Source organism: Ochotona princeps, chromosome 7, assembly GCF_030435755.1.
Source record: "Ochotona princeps isolate mOchPri1 chromosome 7, mOchPri1.hap1, whole genome shotgun sequence".
In the NCBI taxonomy this organism is placed as follows: domain Eukaryota; kingdom Metazoa; phylum Chordata; class Mammalia; order Lagomorpha; family Ochotonidae; genus Ochotona; species Ochotona princeps.
In genome coordinates this window covers 39059655-39076072 of record NC_080838.1, presented here as the reverse complement: position 1 = coordinate 39076072, position 16418 = coordinate 39059655, and the positions used below count along the sequence as shown (strand labels likewise).

Below are 16418 nucleotides of genomic sequence, written 5' to 3'. Positions count from 1 at the left end.
AGTTGGGGTTGGGACCTAGCCTAGTCCGTCCCACATCTACCCTGGTCCTCCAGAACACTAGAAGGTGTTGCAGTTTGGCCCGGCCTGTTGCTTCTTGTCCCAGTCCACACTCGTGCCAAGGGAGACTACAACTGTATCCTGACCAGAATGCAGCCCCATTCCAACTCATGTGCCCCTTGGTGGGGAGCCTGCACCCAGCTAGGGTGTCCTCTTAGCCCCCTAACCCGGCCTGTTCCCAGCCATAGATCACACACATGCCAGTGGTTGCTCTGACTCAGCTTGGCACAGCCCGTCACCTGTTGCGACCCCTGCCCTAGACACTGTGGCTTGGCATCTGTGGCTCATGCAGACCAGTTGGTGCAGAAAGCTAGCAGGGCCTGTCCTGTGGTCCATCCTGGTTTCCAATCTTATTTGTGGGTTATGGTTTGCTCAGTGCTGCCTGGTGCACCCATTCCATAATCTTTTCATACACTGATGAGCCATTTGTGCAACTTTGCCCAGCCTGTCCGACCCCCAGGTCCGGACCACCTGTTCACCAGTGGGAGCTCTAACCACCAGGTGATCTTCCCAAGTTTCTGCCCCTGATCCGCTCCCAGATCCAGTTCCCCTAGATGCCACTTGGCTTTAGGCCAGTGCCTGGCACAGTTGGGCCCTCCCATTGGTCCTGCTTGAACTGGTAAAAGTTGCAGTCAGGTCTACACCCCAGCCAACTCAGAATGCACTCCCAAGTGCCGCTGCTCCTCTTATGGGCACTCTCCTTCAAACCTCCAGGTCTCAGTCCACTCTTATGCTAAAGTTACGTGTCCCTATTACTGGGAATCACCAGGAATTCATTTTTCACCTATACTTAAACTGGTCTAATTCATGAGTGTCCCTAAGCAACTATTTCAAATCATAAAAACCCCAGAGCTCCCCCAAACCAAGGACTCATCCACCGCCGTGCTGGGTGGTTTTGGTTTGAGTCCTTAGCCGTATTCCACCAAGCAGGAAAGCCTCCCGGCAGCTGCCACCCTGTGGAGTAGTTCAGACCGCCCCCAGCCCCAAGATTGCAATCTGCCCTGACTTGTCCTGCCGCCATCTTGTGGTGGCAGGTTGGAGCTAGATTAGTCCAGCTCCCGAGTTGCCCCATGGCTGTACTCCACTTCTTATCTAGGTGCTGTTAAAGGCTTGGGGAAAGTGGGAAAAGATGGCCTAAGTGTTTGGGTCTCTGAAATCCACATAGGAGACGTTGATGGAGCTTCTGGGCTCAGTCTTAGCTGTTTCGGCCACCTGCTGAAGAACCAGCAGATTTAACATATTCTCTCTCTCTCTCTCTCTCTCTCTCTCTCTCTCTCTCTCTCTCTCTCTCATTATCATTGTTCTGTTTTACTCTGTAACTTAAAAATAGATATGATTTTTGTCTTAAAAGATGAATGTCAAGATGAAGTAGAATTTTTTCTAGATACATTTATTTATCTTAGAGTCAGAGTTGAGAGAGAATTTTTCGATGACCACAACACTTAAGAATGGACCAGACCAATGTCCTGAACTATGTTTCATTTTCCCAAGTGCTTTCAGAATCCTAAGGCCTTGGGCGATTTTCTGCTATTTTCACAGGAGGCAGATAGAAAGTAGAGTAGCCAGGACGCACAAACAAGCATCCATAAGGAATGTTGGCATAATAGGAACTTGCTGAATCAGCTGTACCTCAATTCCAGCTCCAAATATTATTTTAACTGCAAGTAAGCAAATACTAAGTAATGCTACGTGAAATAGAGATAAGGCATTTTTATGAATGACATAAAGCAAAAATATTTGGGGACCCAGCGCATTTGCCTAGTGGCTAAAGTCCTTGCCTTGAATGGGCCAGAATCCCATTTGTTTGCTGGTTCTAATCCTGCAGCCCTGTTTCCCATCCAGCTCCCTGCTTGTGGGCTGGGAAAGCAGTGGAAGATGGTCCAGAGCCTTGGGACCCTCAACCAGTGTGGGAGACCCAGAAGAAGATCCAGGCTGCTGGCTTCGCATCAGCTCAGCTCCTGCCATTGTAGTTACTTGGGGAGTGAATCATCGGACTGAAAATCTTCCTCTCTGTTTCTCCTCCTCTCTGTATATCTGACTTTGCAATAAAACATAAATAAATCTTTTTAAAAATTTGGAAAATTTTATCTTACTGTTAGTTAAAAAATGTTATTCCTTTTGCATGCAAGACATTCACTTTATCATTATAGTATGGTTTATAAAGAATTCTGCATGGCAAACGTGGTAGACAATTGGTTGAAAAAACTTTGATGTACTAATGGAACAACTTTAAATATTTCCATGAAAACCATGTTGCAGAATCACCTTATTTTTTTTTCAGATAGTAGAAGGAAGTCACAGAAATTCCTTTTATAAGATACTTAAGTTTTAATATTCCTTATTAACCTATGCAAACTTTAATACATAATTATATTACTGTGTTATAGATAATCATAGCATATTTACGATAGATTTCTTATTATCATATTAAAATATGCATATATTTACAGAACATATACACACATATGAACAAGTTTGAACAGGAGAAAAATTCTTAAGTGAAATAGAGGATTCGTGGTACACTTAGACAAGGTGAAACCAAGCAGAAAGGGGTTAAGCATGAGACAGTGTTCAATTATGTCATGTTCTGCTTTGGCTCAAATAATATTTGGACTGAAAATTGATTATTGGATTTTCCTTAACAGAGGTCATTGTTGACCTTGACAAGCAGTTTTTGTAGACTGTTGCAGCAAATCGAGTGTAAGAGGGCATGAATGAGGAATAATGGGAGACCTGGTATATAAACCAATGCTTTGATAAGTTTGACTACCTAGTGGGGCCAAAAAGGGTTAAAAAATAGGGAAGTGATTGATGGGAACAAGTTATTAAGAAAGGCTTAATTCTTCATAATTTAACATTTAGATTTTAAATTTTTAGCAAGATAAATAGCTTTTGCTTTCTTTATCCTGCCAGTCTTTTAAATTGTCATATTTCTATAACTATGAAGAGAATGAACATGTTACATTTTAGATAAGAAAGGGAAGAATTTCTCAAGCAACAATTATTTGTTAATGTTTGCAAGAAAAGATTAGCTCTCATTCACAAGGGGCATATTTTATCAGAGAATTAAGTTCAATAGAAGATAAAACACGCTCACAATTGTATCAATGAGTTTGTTAGAGTATGCAAAATTCTCATGCTTCAATTTTCGTAGTAGAGCAAAGTCATTCCTTGTTTACAATTAACTGATGTGACTTAAAGAGAAAGTAGAAAATATAAGATAATGAAACAAATGATACCATTGTGGATTAAGTTTGTGCATATATATTATGTGTTTCACAGGTTTACCTGAAGTTTGTAAGTGCAAGTTCAAAATAACAGTCTGCACTCTGGTTTAGGTTTTGTATTTAGCAGTACATGGTAAATATTGTATAGATATTGAGCCTAAGAAAAGAAAGTGTAATCAGAAATGCCAAGACCAGTGGTGTTGCAGTATGTGAAACAAATTAGTAACATTCAGAAGGAAGCAGAAATTAGAAAATAAATAATACATTTAAGAGATTTACCTTGCCACAGGCAGGAACTGCTTTGAGAACAAACTGCCAGGCATTTTGCACGCAAGTCCATAGTTGGCTAAAGTCTAAGCCTCCAGTGGTAGGTATTGTTCTTAAGATAGTTGGTTCAGATGCCAGACTTCAGTTATGAGGAGATATCGGCACACCAATGAAGGCCACAGTTGGATAACTGCCCAGTATCTGAGAATGAAAAAACTATGGAAATGATGCTGTCTTGGAAAAGTCCAACTGTTGGTGAGGCCAGAATCTCAGGCCACACATATTTTGTTCTGTTCTCTTCTCTGTGTGTGTGATGATTCACTTGACCTCCTGGCTGGAATGGTGATGTCAGTAAACAAAAGAGCCACAAATGTAGCAAATCAGCATACAGTGTGGTTCCTCCAGGGCCCCATCTGGCAGTCCACTGTCTGCACATACTAGATGGGCTTGCTGTGCAAAGCCAAAACTTGGAGTTGCCAAGATAGTCAATGGAAAGCCAGCTTCCCTCTGCTTCTCTGCCCAGACGTAGCGAATGGGAGGCTGCAGGTCATGCTCCCAGAATAGGACTAGTTACTTGAATACTCTCATTCAGGACATCTCTCCATCAGCTCAGACAACTAGGTCCCCCTAACCTTTTCTTAAGTTCATGATTTTGAGACGAAAGAAAAAAAAATAAAATAAAACCTTAAAAATCTAAAGTTATATGCCCTAATGTCAGTGTCCAGTCTGACACTCAACATCCAACTTCTTCATGGGGCAATGCTTTCCTATTGCTTTTCTTCAAAGAAATATTCTGTTACACTTGTTTCCAGCTTTTAAATTTTTATACTAAGCCGAGGAAAGAACTAGCCAAGCTTCACTGGTAACAATTTACATAGGAGCTAGGAAAAAATTCTGAGTATCTATTTCTAAACTTTTTATAATGTAGTAACAATATTAATGTATATTAATGAAATTGTAATGGAACATACATTTATCCAAAAGTCATTAGAAAATTCTGGGTCAGCCGCACACAGTATACTTGCTCAAAGTTCATATTTTAATTGCAGGGGACTGCTATTACGATACCACAGGCTGAAATAAGAATAAATCAGATAAAAACTCAGATACAACCATGTGGCGCTTAATGATACAGATATGTTCTGAGAAATGCAATTTAGACAGTTCTGTCATAGGAATATCCTAAAATCTGTTTAGGCAAGCTAAGGTAAGCTAAGGTAAGCAAAATCTTGAAAAATAAGAAAATGTCCATGCAGCACTGCTTGATTTCATAGGGTTACCATTCAGGAAGGCATGTCAAAAGAGGAATGTGTTCTCCAGGCTGTCTTTGTGCTTCTGTAGTACTCTGGCAGTGAGTGTGGGCTTATTAATGTGATTAAAGTTCCCAGATTTCTTGCTTTGCCAGTTCACGAAGTCAGTACTACCAAGCTGACCTTAAAAACGTCAGCTGTTGGTGTTGATAAAGCTTCCAGAGTAGGAGGTTGTCATCTGTGTTGAAGCTTTGTTCTGTAAAGTAATTTTGCTCAAAGCTTTCCAAATACTGATACTCACAGACTCACCACACGCTTTCAGGGTAAGTAATGAATAAACATCATTGAAATTATTAAATCCCTTTCAGCTGAAAGAATTTTAATACTGTTCATGAGTACATTTCCTCATGTAAGCTGTGATGGTGATCATCATGGTCCTGAAACACTCTTCTGTGTCATTCCATGATTCAAGGTAATTGGATGCTTCTCCTTACCTGAAGGGAGGCCTCTCAAATCGCTGGTATTTTTGGTGCCTTCATTGAGATGGGTCTTTGAGTAGCTTCTTTTGCTCTGTACTTTGATCTTCAAGGTGATAACAGTGAATATATGACTAATGACAGTAACCATCACTAATCTTCCACTTTCATGGTCTTTGCTCGTTGTTAATTTAGTCTCGAGGTCAGCCACTTGAAATGTGCCTTTAGTGGATGTACTAACATTGAAATTTGTACAGCTATGGGAAACTGAGCAAAAAACCCCACATTAAATCAAATACAAGGCCTGGCATGCTAAACCCTGGCGGCTAAAGTCCTTGGCTTGAACGCAACAGGATCTCATATGGGAACCAGTTCATATCCCGGCAGTGCCACTTCTCATCCAGCTCCCTGCTTGTGGCCTGGGAGCGCAGTCCAGAACAGCCCAAGCCTTGGGACTCTGGACCAGTGTGAGAGCCTAGGAAGAGCTCCTGGCTTCTGGCTTCAGATCGGCCCAGCCATTGCAGGCTTTGCAGATGCTTAAGGAGAATCAACGGACCGAAGATCTTTCTCTCTATCTCTTCTCCCGATTTTGCAATAAAAATTTAAAAAGTAAAAATGAAATACAAGAGAATGATGTAATGTGGAGATGAAGTAAACACAAGGCCATAGATTTGCTTACAACAGCATTACTGCAAACATTTTAGTATTAGGTTGGGCTATGCCCTGATGGATAAATGTTGCCAGACAACAAAAAATTTTGAGTTCAGCTATAATCTTTTGGTACATGTGAGTCATCCTTGGCTGACACATCCGTATGTGACAATATTAGTGTATTTAGATAAGTAAATATTTAGTATTAATAACTATTAATTATTGTTTCATTATTTTCAAATTTTCAGTGACTATAGCTTGACAGTTCACAATTGTTACTTTAATGAAAGTATCATCTTTGAAATTTGAACACAAATATACGAGTCAGAGTTTTATGCAATATAATAAAATATTAATAATGTTAATTAATATTTTAGATTTATACATTAAATCCATATGTAATTTATATATTTGAAAAATACTTTTTTCTTACAAAAAGCAATAAAGTTTATTGTTGAATGTTATGCTTTTACAAAAGGAATTAAGAAGCAATAAGTCACTTGGAGACATCTGAAAATTCTGTTCAAAAAAGCAAGGGTTTGATCTCTTTCGGTATCATTTGACAAGTGAAAACATAAAGCATTTTTTAAGAGAGTCAGTATGTGTGACACAATTGGACATTTGACAACTGATTTTCATGTACATTTCAGTGTAACTCATTACATTTGGACTATGCTGAAATCATCACCCCTCTTGTAAATTTTTATCAGTATGTCAAACAAACGCAATAATAAAGACCTATCCGCTCCTTCATTTACTACATTATTTTAATTTTTTATATATTCTCAATTTCATTTGAAAAATGATCTGAGTACTCATTATTATACTTCTAACATTTGTCTCTGTGTTAAAGTAGTGTTAATTAATAGTGCCTGAATGTCATTCTCTGAAGAGCAATCAGTGATGCCATTCAGATATTACTAATAGAATAGTTATCTGGAACATTGACCAAAAGATTTTTTCTTCCCATGGAGCGAGTAATACAATTGAAATAAGTGTATTCCTACAACATTACTACAACTTATGAGCTTATGATAACCACAAACTATGAACATTCATATTGATTATAATTTATATGATTATAATCTATTAATTGATTTTCTAGTTTATAAAAGTATATAAAAAAGATTTAATTTTTAAAACTGATTAGCAGTCTTCATTGTTCAGAGAAAAAATAAACACCTCTAATTTGTAGGGGATGTTCTGCTTCACAAAGATAACATTACAAACTGATATAATCAAATGAAAAAAAACTGAAAATAAATAAATTGAAAAATAATTGAAATTATAGTTTGATAATGTTACCAATTCTATGCAAATAGCATTTTGTAATGAAAATGGGAATTTCAAAATTGCTCTATGATCAGCAGTGGATTCAGACATATATAAAGTGCAGAACAAATATTAATAATGCATCTTAAATTTCCAAAAGGTACTTGCTCCTTCATAAAAACTTTCAACGATTCAAGTACTTAAGGAACCCACTCGTTGCATTCAGTGTAAATTGAACTCAGGGGCCAAACTCAGGAAACCAATTAAAGAACATCTTAACTACTCCATCAAATATCAAGTCCCATAGACTTAATCCTCTGATTTTTGTTTTACAAAGGAAATATAGATTCAATTTCAAATTTCCACGTATCTATATCTTTGACAGAAATTGGTTCATATTATAGCACTCCAGGGAAATATATGCCAACTTTTCCATTAAGATTTATTAATTTTGTTGGAAAGGTATATTTTCAGAGAGAAGGAAATGCAAAGAGAAAGATCTTCGGTTGGTTGGTTCACTCCCTCAGTGGCCGCAAGCGCCAAAGCTGAGCCAATCCAAAGCCGTGATCTAGGAGCTTCTTTTGGGTCTACCACTCAGGTGCAGGGTCCCAAGGCTTTGGTTGTCCTCTTCTGTTTTGCCAGGCCACAAGCAGGGAGCTGGATAGGAAGTGGAGTAGCTGAGGTGTGAACTGGCAGCCATGTGGGATCCTGGGCAAGCAAGCAAGGATTTTAGTTGCTAGGCTATTGCGCTGTGACCGATGAGATCTTTTACAAGATTTAGTTTTTGTTTGGATAGAAATCATAGTTACACAGAGATATAAAGAGAAAGATCCTGTCTCCAGTGATTTATTCCCCAAGAATCACAGTCGTCAAGGTTAGGCCAGACTGTCGGTTTTCCACAGTAGAGGTCCATTGAGACGTCTTCTGTTGCTTGAACAGACTTGCGTGAACAGACTTGTTTTACCTGCAACTATAGTCAGTTTTGTACGAACAGTTACATGACTTGAGTTGAGAAAACCTTCTTTGAATCACTACTTTAATCCAAGTCATGGATGAATTTGCTGCATAAACATAGATTTGTCCTTAGGTGAACTTATCTGTCAAGAGGCTTTTTTCTTTATTAGAATTCCAGGTTTGTGTTTTTGAAATACTCTTTATGCATTTAGTAACAGACTATTTTTTCTGTTCTCATGAACTTCAATTTCTTCCATATATTGCATTGTATTGCAAATGAAGGAAACAAATGAAGTAACTAAATTCATTAAAATATAATTTTAGGGATTAGAAGAGATGCCTTGTGTAAATTTTCTTTGGAAAACACTCTATTTTAAGTTGTATTATTGTTATCAAAAAATAAGGAATGTCACAGCATGTCACAAGAAGCAATGACCAAGACCCTACAGTGAGGCTGATTGGAGGGCTGACTACCCAAGGCCAAAAGCTTCTGACATGAAGGCCTCTCAACCAATTTCTCCTTCTCACCCAAACTCATATCTATCTGATTAAGTCAAAACAGCTAGATTTGTTTTTTCTGTAAGTAAATCTCCTGGTCTGGCACTTTGATTATACGTATTTGATATGAAAGTGATTAAGTAATCTTTTAGATGAGACCCAAAAGAGCATGCACTGAAAACATCATAATACAGATTTTATATTGTATCTCAGCCAAAATGTTGAGGAGTGATTAATAAAAACATTTGAGATGAAACCCGTCTCACATTTTTGAATAGATAATAATAACATTGCTTGAGGAATTAGCAGCATAAATACTTTGTTATCATACTGAAGATTAGTAGAGCTCTCTAAGGAAAGAAAATGAAAAGAAGATTTCCTTGCAATTAATAACTCTATCTACTTTTCATAACATTGGACTTAATTACAGCATTGTTCTGCAATCTATTCCTCATCTAGACTGGTTTGGGTGAAAAAATAAAATATTCTTAAATCCTGCCAGAATTCTTATAAAATAAAGGACTGCTTCAGCTTTTTAAAAACATAAAATAAATTCTGTAATTTGGGAATGCAGTATAATCCATTATAATGTGGAAAAATAAGAAATGATCTCTATGGTACTCATGGTATCAAACTTTTGTGTAAGCAGTTAACAATTTTTTTTGTTCAGTTGTTTCAAACCAAGTATTTCATGCATTTTAAAAAGCTACGGGACCGGGCTTAGCGTGGTAGCCTAGTAACTAAAGTCCTTGCCTTGCACTCACCAGGATCCTATATGAGTGTTTGTTCTAATCCCAGTGGCCTTGCTTCCCCTCCAGTTCCCTGCGTGTGTCCTGGGAAAGCAGTAGAGGATGGCCCAACGCCTTGGTACCCCGCACCCATGTGGGAGAACCAGAAGAAAATCCAGGCTCCAGGCTTCAGACTGGATCAACACCAGTCATTGTGATCATTTGGGGAGTGAATCAACAGATGGAAAATCTTTCTGTTTGTCCTCTGTGTATCTGACTTTCCAATGAAAATAAATAAATCTTTAAAAGAAAAGTTGAGGGACCAGCACTTTGGCTCAACAGACTAATTCTGTCCCTGCAAGACCAATATCGTTCGTAAATATTGGTCCCAATTTGCTCCACTTCCAATCTACCACTCCACTTATGGGTTTGGAAAGCAGCAGAGGGTTGCTCAAATCCTCAGACTTCAGCATCCACGTGGAAGAGCCAGAAGAAGCTCCTGGATCTTGAGTTTGGATCAGTTCAGTTATGGCTATTGCAGTTATTTAGGGAACGAATAAGTGGATAGAAGATCTCTTTCTTTCTTTCTTTCTTTCTTTCTTTCTTTCTTTCTTTCTTTCTCTCCCTCTTTCTATAAATCTACCTTTCAAACAAAAATACTCTTCCAAAAAAGAAACTTGTGATAACACAGGTTTAATTTCTGTTGTCGCAATGCTTTATACACTTTTATCAGAACAAGATTTAAAGCTTTTAGTTAAAATATCATTTAACTGTATTTAAAGACAATCAGAATTTAGTATATAAATTTGGTAAAAGAAAACAACAAATAATTATTGTAGTAATTCAGCCTTGATAGAACTATGTATAGATAAATAGTTGGATCTATATATATAGATAGGTAATTACATTAATATAACCTGTTAAAACACTATGTATGCAATTATATATAAGGCCGCATAATATTACAAACTATGTGGATAGCTACATATATAGATGTATAACTATCACTATATATAGCCTTTCAAAACACTAGTTATATATAATCATATTTATAGCCATCTATATATGCATACATAGATATATGTATCTATATTGACAGTTACATAGAGCTATATATAGATATATATAGATAGACATGTGTATATATGTATAGAGATTTATAAATAACTATATAATTACTACTAAAATATGAACATTTCACAGGGCATGCTTACACTTGAAATGAAGCATTTAAAATCTGTGTTGTTTTCTTATGCTGCTGAAAACTTCATGTATACATATATATGCTTGAAGTTGTACATAAAAATATCATTTATTACCATTTTCATATGTGGGAGGAAGGGAAGGAAGGAAGGAGCAAATATGCTCATCTTAGAATTATATCTGAAATATATAAAATCAGTTCTTTTTATATCAATAAAATTAAAAAGAAAATGATCATTTTATAGTTTATTTGAAATGCAACTCCAAATGTGCTATTTCTTTTTTAAAAAGTCAGAGTTAAAAGGAAAGAGGGAGAGACAGGTATTTCACATCTGCAGATTCACTTCCCAGATGATGATACCTGCCAGCGCAGGACCAGGTCAATGCCAGCACTGGGAATATCATCAAGGTCCCGTAGGCGGTAGCTGGAACCCAAGCACATCAGCCGTATTCCACTGCCTTTGCGGGGCATCAACCAGAAGCTAGGTAAGAAGTGGAGCAGGTGAGACATGGACTGGCTCTCACGTAGGATGCTGGTTTCACAGGAAGTGGCTTTACCAGCTAGGAACCAATGCCAACCCAAGTATATGATATTGCAAAGCTGTTTGTCATTGTTTGACTGAAAAACATGCAACTCTGAAAAACAATAATGAAAATGACTCAATCTATGAGGCATTCAGCTTCCACATAAGCAAAATAGTTGGACTTCACTACAAAAAAAAAGAAAAATTTATTTAAAAAGTGTTTTCGTACGCTATTTTATCAATCAATGTCAAAAATATCAATGCCCAGGGCTGATACAGTGGCACTGTTGGCTAATGCTCTGCCCTATGATGCCTGTATCCAATATGGGTGCTACTTCTGTCCTGGGTTCTTCACTTCTGACCCAGCTCTCTACTTAAGGGCTGAGAAAACATTGGAGGATGGTGTTAGTCTTTGCGATCCTGAATCTATGTGGTACATCTGGAAGAAGCTCCTAGCTTCTAGCTTTGGCTTAGTTCAGCTCTGGCGTTTTCAGTTACTTGGTAATTCTATCAGCTGTGAAAAACCTCTCTAGCTTTCTCTCTCCACCTTTCAAATAAAAATAAAATCTTTTTAAACAAATAGATAAATAAAGTCCATGTTTCAACAGAAAAAATTAAGAATTCTTAGTACTATTTGTAGGAACATTAGTGATATTCAAAATCTGGCTGGACCGATGTCAATTCATAATACAATCAGGCTCCATATTTGATCATAATTTGTTTACCTACATTTTTTCTAGTCTTTCACTCTACCCAAATTTTAATTTGCATTCAGGGAGTCTGTCATTTATTGGGAGAAACACAAAGTTGAATATTTAAGTAGGTTAGAGTTAGAGCCCATTATACAGTTGAAATCTGTAAATACATTTTGCTAGATCGCATATTTGAACCCTACATGAGCAAAGCAATACTTGCCTACCTGCTTGCCTGAACAAAGCAAAATATTATGTAATTTTTGATATTGATTGTATACAAGAAACTTAGATAAAAATGAAACTAAGAGTCAAGATTTAAGGGAGTTGATTTCTTCTCTACGTTTTATTCACTTACTTGATTTAAAGAAAAGACAGACATAAAAAAGAGATCTTCCATCTGTTTGTTTGCTTTGCACATGACTGCAATAAGCTGGGGGTGAACCAGGCAAAAGAAGGTAGAAGTGTCATCCAGTTCAGCCACATCGAAGGTAGTCATCCATGCTGTTGTGTCTTCTGTCACTTTATCCAGGCCATTGGTAGGAAGCTAGATCAGAAGTGGAACAGTTGGTACAGAAACCAGCACTGTTGGGCCCTGCGTGGCGTGGTCTAGCAGCTAAAGTCCTTGCCTTGAATGCCCTGGGATCCCATATGGGCGGCTCCACTTCCCATCCAGCTCCCTGCTTGTGGCCTGGGAGAGCAGTCGAGGACAGCTCAATGCCTTGGGACTCTGCACCCATGTGGGAGACCTGTAGGAAGTTCCTGGTTCCCGGCTTCGGATGGTCTCAGCACCAGCCACGGCGGCTCACTTGGGGAGTGAATCATCGGATGGAAGATTTTCCTCTCTTTCTCTCCTCCTCTCTGTATATCTGACTTCGTAACAAAAAATAAATAAATCTTAAAAAAAAAATACACCAGCACTGTTGTGGGATGTGGGCACAGCAAAAGTCAGCTTTACCTCATACAACACTCGCCTGGGGACCTGACTGTTTGAAATAACTTCTCAGTTCAACCACATGGCCTGTCCTTTAGAAGGAAAATGGCTTTTCTATTATACAGAAATATGAATGATTTTTATTCATCTAGATCATGTGAAACATGGCAACACTAGCTCACAATGATGCCCATTTGTTTCATCATTTTCATTTGTGAGTGGTTCAGTTTTCTGTTTTAGGAGAAAAAAGTTCCTAAGTTTAATTTTGCAGATGAGAAAAATGTAGCATGTTGATGAATCCAACAAATGTTTTATATTTTAGCCCGCAAATGAAACATCAATTGAGAAACATAAAGTGGGCTCAGCAAGTAGTCTTGATGCTAAATAACGGACTTCACATTTTCATGTAGTTTTGATCTATCGTTTTAACAGTTTCAATTCTATTATGTTAAAATGGTAGAATAAAAATAATTATATAGGGTATTGAAGATTTCTCTGCACAATTGGGGAGTGGATTTAATTGTATATCTAGGTATTCTTCAGAGGTATATTTAATTACTCAAAATGTCAAGTTACAGTGAGAAATTTAACATGATTACCAGTCTCAGATTCAGTGCGACCTCAAATACAAGTGGTTGCAACAGCTGGAACTGAGCTGATGTGAAACCAGGTGCCCGGGAATTCTTTCAGGTCTCTTACACAGATGCAGGGTTCTAAGGCTTTGGACCATGATCTACTGCTTTCTCAGGCCACTTGTGGAGAACTGAATTGGAAGTGGAGCTGCTGGGACATGAACTGGCACCCAGATGGATTCCTGATATTTGCAAAGCAAGTATTTATCCACTAAGCCATTGGGCCAGGAAACTAAAGTACAATTAAGAGAAAACAACTATCCTTTCCTCTCTTCATCTTTCAATACCTCAAACCTTCCCTTTCCTTCCTTTCTTGTCTATGAGTTTCACAAAAACTAATTCCAGTCCATCCTGCTCCACTTTCTATCATCAAATGAGGCACTCAGTATCCACTGCACACTGAGATGAGCTGGTTGCCATGTCCTTTGTGCGCATCTGTATATGCTTTTCCACTGAGTGAGCATCCGGAACTGAGGGAGGCCTCAGCCTGATACCTACACTCCGAAGTCGGACCACATACTGCTATAAATATCCCTGTGGCCAGGGTACGAGTTCAATTATCTACATGTGGAGGCCCCCAAGAATCATCATTCGGCAATTATCTCAGACTTGCCCCTTGTGTATGCCAACCAGTTCATCGTCAGGCTAGGCTGGGAGTCTGCCAGGTTAGGTTAGAACACACATGCCAGTGGATGTAGTTGCCTACTCAGATCAGCCCCAACCCCATCTCTCGCACAAACCAATAGATGCTGGCCTAGCCCAGCCGAGCCTGCCACAGGCCAAATGTTCACCCGCACTCATGCCAATAGTCATTGCTGTAAAAAATAAATATGACATAAGAAAATACAAACATTGTGAAAGATAACAGTATTTGGTACCTCAATGATAGTTTGTTTCATTTTAATACTGTTTTAAAGAATTAATTTGTTTTGCCTGATCATTATTGTTGTCAAGAAATTTATTTTGCCTATGGAATTCTAACCATATAAAGATATTTAAGGACTGGCGTGGTGGTCTAGCAGCTAAAGTCCTGACCTTGAAAGTGCCTGGGATCCTATATGGGCACCGGTTCTAATCCCAGCAGCCCCGCGTCCCATCCTGTTTCTGTTTGTGGCCTGGGAAGGCAGTTGATGATGGCCCAAGGCATTGGAACCTGCACCCATGTGGGAGACACAGCGGAGCTCCTGGCTCCTGGCTTCGGATCAGTGCAACACAGTCCTTTGTGGTCACTTGGGGAGCAAATCATCAGATGGAAGATATTTTTCTGTCTCTCCTCCTCACTATATATGTCTGAGTTTGCAATAAAAATAAATAAATCTAAAAAAAATATATTTAAGTAGCATATGATGTAATCCTGTGTGTTGAATTAAGCACTTGGTTGTCTGTGGGATTAGATATTTAAACATTGTTTATTGTTTTTATGTTTTCATTTGTTGTTAACTGCAATGAATGGGAGAAAAGTATTGGCTTTTCTGTGCTGCTGTAATATAAAATTATGGCAATGACCTTCCTTATAGATTTTGGTTCTGTTAACTTGTATTATGGGGAAAACATCACCATTTTTAAACCTTTCATTTCACTATTGATTTAGATGCTATTTCAATTATTCTAATTTGATAGTTGAAATTGACATAATCACAAAGCTAGGAAAACCTAACATGATCTATTTACTTGTATTAGAGTACAATGAAACAAGTGATATCTTAGGAATGTATGACATCCTAGGATATTTTATTTCTGCTTTTGATTTAGACAGAAAAACAGGATGAAATACTGAAAAAAAAAGTTTTTGCGGAAGACAATAAGGACAGCAGCATATAGTTTGCAATTAGGTTGCTCAAATTACTATCTAGCAGTTGTCACATGGAACTTGTTACCACTCTGAATTCATAAATATTAATACTTAGAGATGTATCTCCAGAGTTTGCTTATTTTAACATTTATATAGATTTTTAAATTTTACATATTTTCAAATGTTGTATTTATTTCAAAGGTAGACTTATAGGGACAAGAGAGGTAGGGAAATCTTCTATCCTCTGGTTCTGTGCCCAAATGACGTAAAAGGCCGTAGCCGAGATATGGCAAAACCAGGTTCCCGGCACATAATCCAGATCTCCCATAAGATTGCAGAAGCCCAGGGAAATAGGTTACCATCCGCAGCTTTTGGGTGCATTACCTGGAAACTGGAGCAGAAATCAGCTGGATCGTTTGGTTTGCTTATAATCTTTACAGTATTACATTTTCTCAGCTGTAGAAAAGCTATTATTAATCCTTATTTTGGCACTATTTCTGGTGTATCTGGCGGCAAAGTGGTTTCCTTATGGGTAGTTAGGCTTCCAATTTCTAGAGAGACTGAGAAGCCACTGCTGTTTATTTAACTGTGTGGTTCATTACTGCAGGTTATTAGGCTCCATCTGCCAGTGTAAAATTTCATATTTCACAGCTTATGTTGTAAAAAAAGTTTAAGTGTCGGACAGATTTTCGCATTTATTGATTCTAAGGATATGCTGATTTCTAACACTACTTAGTAAGCCAAGTGTCTGCCAAATGTGATTTGTGATTTAACTGAACTTTTAGAAAAAAATTTTTTTTTCCAGTTATTAAAACTAGGCAGCAACATTTACATCATAATACTTACAAGTAAACATTTGAAAAGCAATGTCTGATTTTTTGCAATTAATATTTTCAAACCTCTAAAGGGTTTTCATAGCTTTATCACAGTAGAATAAATCTATAATTACTAGCTGTTAAGAGGAAAATGTTGAGTGGGCATTTATAATGTCAAGCAACAGAGACCTTAGAAAACTCTGGAAAATTTGCTTTGATTAATATTTCTCATCCTCTGCTTCAAATTATCTGGAGGAGTTGGTAAACAAAATACATATTTTGATATCTCTCTAGTACTGTTATATAAAAATCTTTGAGAGTTAAACCTCGTGAAGAATTTGGAAATATCTTTGAAGAGTACACATTGAATCCTGCAACTCTAAATGTGGATCATGAAACACTGTCTCACGCAAATCTGATGCTAACATTTAAGCTACATGAAAATA

General features: G+C 37.7%; 1 protein-coding gene across 1 annotated transcript in view; it reads right to left on the bottom strand.

Moving 5' to 3' along the window:
* Positions 1–11055, bottom strand: part of LOC131480875 (transcription elongation regulator 1-like) — a 28287-nt gene extending 17232 nt beyond the window's left edge. The window contains 1 exon segment of the mRNA XM_058667349.1: positions 10945–11055. Coding sequence (XP_058523332.1) covers positions 10945–11055 — 111 coding nt within the window.
* Positions 11056–16418: the final 5363 nt, after the last annotated feature.